The 3,101-nt window shown below is 37.1% G+C and overlaps 1 protein-coding gene across 1 annotated transcript; it reads right to left on the reverse strand.

The window, feature by feature from the left end:
* Positions 1-1,368: 1,368 nt before the first annotated feature.
* Positions 1,369-2,851, reverse strand: LOC132047772 (uncharacterized). The gene is made up of 2 exons (XM_059438768.1): positions 2,702-2,851; positions 1,369-2,543 (listed from the first exon to the last, which is right to left on the reverse strand). Exons 1-2 carry the CDS (start codon positions 2,849-2,851, stop codon positions 1,629-1,631), a joined length of 1,065 nt encoding a protein of 354 aa, XP_059294751.1. The 3' UTR covers positions 1,369-1,628.
* Positions 2,852-3,101: the final 250 nt, after the last annotated feature.

Raw genomic sequence — 3,101 nt, forward strand, 5'->3', positions numbered from 1 at the left:
ATCAATGTGTAGAATCTCTGTAACAACCTCATTGAAAGGCTTGGTGGATTCAAATTGGCTAGTATGTCTGCCAAAAGTTCCTTGACTTTTGGAGACAAATCAAAGAACACAATTGAACTTAAGTGAGCAAAACTATCATACTAAGGTATTCATAACTATGTATCGCGGAGATGCAACGGGAACAACACCTGGTCCATTTCCACTATTTCTTGAATTACTCTTACTGTATGTTGCGGAGGTCCTTTAAATTCAAGATTTTCATCGGGGAATTCCATTGTAATGAACGGCCTATTGGGACATTAAAACTTATCCCGTCATACTTTTTAAAAAGGCTCGGCATCGGGTGAAATGGGGGATATTTTTGCAAAGTTTGATAATGGTAGGGGTAGGGGTGTGTGTGAAAAGTTTGAAGTATTAGGGGTAAATTTGCCCCTTAGTTCAAATTACAGGGGTAAATTTGACCCTTTTCCCCAATCTTCATCCCTGCAATATTTTCAAGCTTTTTCAACAACAGGATTTACATGCCCGTTTGCCATCGGATTATTCGACTTTATTCCGAATTTTTTTCACTTTTTCCAATCGTTGTTTGGGGTGGAGGCTTAGGAATACAACTTCTATGTATTCGGAATATCAAAAACTCAAAAAACTTGTTTTTCAAAAAAAAAATTCACTTTTTTACAATTAGTTTTACCAAAAACTATAATTTCGAAAACTATGGACAACTCCGACTCCAAAATTTCAAAAAAAAAAAAAAATCATCTATGGATAAACGGGGCCTTAAATTTTCATATTCGAAATTCAAAGTCAATTTCAAGCTTGCAATAATGGTGATTTTAGTGTTGAAACCCCTTAACAGGCTATGAAGCCAAAAATTTGAAAAGGTAGTTCCGCCTTAAATGGCGATGTGCAAATAGGCTGTCTGTGAAACAAGAAAAAGTGGAATAGGAGGCATTATAAGAAACCTCAAAGGGAAATCGATGATAGATTCTTTAAGACTACAACAAATGCTACTTCATGCCTAGAAGCTAAAAGTCCGGGATTAAAACCAGGACCGAAAATCGCAAGAGTACCTAATCTAACTCTGCTACAAATTAACATCTACTCACAAAATAATATTCATAAATTCTCATATGATAATGGATTGCACGTAGCTGCTGGAAAGCTTCAACAAGTTGGACTTATTGATCGTCTTCCTGAAGGGAATCAACTCGCAATCAGTTTAGCGCATATACTAAGTTTTGTAGGAAAAAATATTACATCATATGATTCTTTCCCTAGTTTTGTGAGTGAACTTTTCTGTACAAGACTTGAAAGGAACTTAAGACTTAATATACAGTAGTAAATTTGTGGAGAAATAGTGAGAGCAGCTTTGGTTCAAGATAAAGATGATAATATATATTGACAGTAAAAATATTGAACAGCTGGGCAACTGTGGAGTTAAAATATGAACACAATAACCTGAAAGAAAGGACTTTGCTTACTACTACTAAGCATGTTGGATTTCAGACTATATCATATGCTAAAACATCCTGAATGAACTATATATGGACAACATAAGAAAACGATAAGAACGATCAACAACTCTAATCCATGTGACCACGACTTACTCCTGATAGGAAGCTATGAGATTAAAGGGATTTTCTTACTGGTGTTGGCCACCATTTTTGGGTAATTGGTAACATTAGTAACCCATCATTGTTTGTTCCTATTACTTGTGGCAAACCCGGCAGCTTCAATGTATGAGTAGAGCTTTCCACTTTATCTGTTCGTATATTGTACATCACAACGTGATAATTACCTACACGAAGACATACAAGATCCTCATTATATGGGTGAAAAGCTAGTACAGAAACCAAATGTTTGGTATCACGACGTAATTTTGGGACTCTTGACGCTTTGATTGTAGGGATTCTCTTGTGCACCAACGTCCATTTCCCCATTGTGTAATCCTCAAGCTCCCATACACTTATACAAGGGTATCGGCTTGGTTGATCAATTACTTGAGCAAACAGTAGACGACCTTGACACACTCCCAATTTAGAACACAACAAGCCATGAATATCACGAGCCTCAAGTGGTAAATCAATAATGTGTAGAATTTGTGCAGGATCATTTGTGAATGGATCAAATGCCAGAACAAAGTCAGCTCGAACGTTACTCTTATAATTCAATCCATATAACATCCGTCCACAAGCAATAAGTGAAGTAATTCTCCCTAAGTAATTCAAAGTGCGCGGAGATGCAACAACAAACCTGGTCCATTGTCCTTGCTCAGACGAAAAAATCTCACCATAAATCCCAGAATTATCATTATAAAAATATTGTAACACCTGGTATCGAGCATTATCCACACAATTAGGCTCAATCAAGAAACCAATACCCAATTTTCGCGGGCAATTAGGGGGAAGAACAGTCCATTGCCTAGTGAGGATATTACAGATGAAGTAATTACTTCTATCAGAGCATAAAATAAGGTCATCACAGGATGCTACTATGCAAAGTGATCGGGTCGACCCGGGAGAAACCCTAAATCCACTCGTTGTTTAGGGTGGAGGCACTCTATGTATTCTACATAATTATTTTTCCGATCATGTAAAAGAAAAGTGAAGGGGAGAAGAGTCTTATCCTTATTTCGATGGTGAATGACAGAGGCGGTCACGAATTTACCGGAGGAGATCTGGGAAAACCAGCGTCTGCAAACCAATTTGCATCGAATTGCTTGTTTGCTGCTTGGTAGTCTAATGAGGATTTCAATAAGGAGGTTGTCTGGCAGATTGTTGAAATTAGATAGCGAACCCTTCTGGCGAGGAACCTGCACCAACTTGCGTGTTCTACTCTTTGAACCTGCCATTGACACTGCCCACAGCTAGTGAGGTGTGAGGTAATAGCCCTACCTCCGCAATACTCACTCCGTTGATTTATGTGAATGAATTTGATTGGCAACAACATTTAAAAGAGCGAAGACTTTTGAAACTTATGATATAAAATGAGTCTTGAATATTTATGTGGCTGTAAATTATTTTATAAATTGAATTTGTTTTCATATTAGGAAAAAGGTCCTTTATTTTGGCATGAATTAAAAATAAAATAGGTTCACATAA

This window comes from Lycium ferocissimum, chromosome 2 (assembly GCF_029784015.1).
Source record: "Lycium ferocissimum isolate CSIRO_LF1 chromosome 2, AGI_CSIRO_Lferr_CH_V1, whole genome shotgun sequence".
Classification (NCBI taxonomy): Eukaryota; Viridiplantae; Streptophyta; class Magnoliopsida; order Solanales; family Solanaceae; genus Lycium; species Lycium ferocissimum.

Coding starts and splice junctions, on each gene's coding strand:
- LOC132047772 (XM_059438768.1), bottom strand. CDS start 2,851: ATGGCAGGTTCAAAGAGTAGAACACGCAAGTTGGTGCAGGTTCCTCGC. Junction 2,544..2,701: donor AAGCAATTCGATGCAAATTG/GTTTGCAGACGC, acceptor CCTCCACCCTAA/ACAACGAGTGGATTTAGGGT.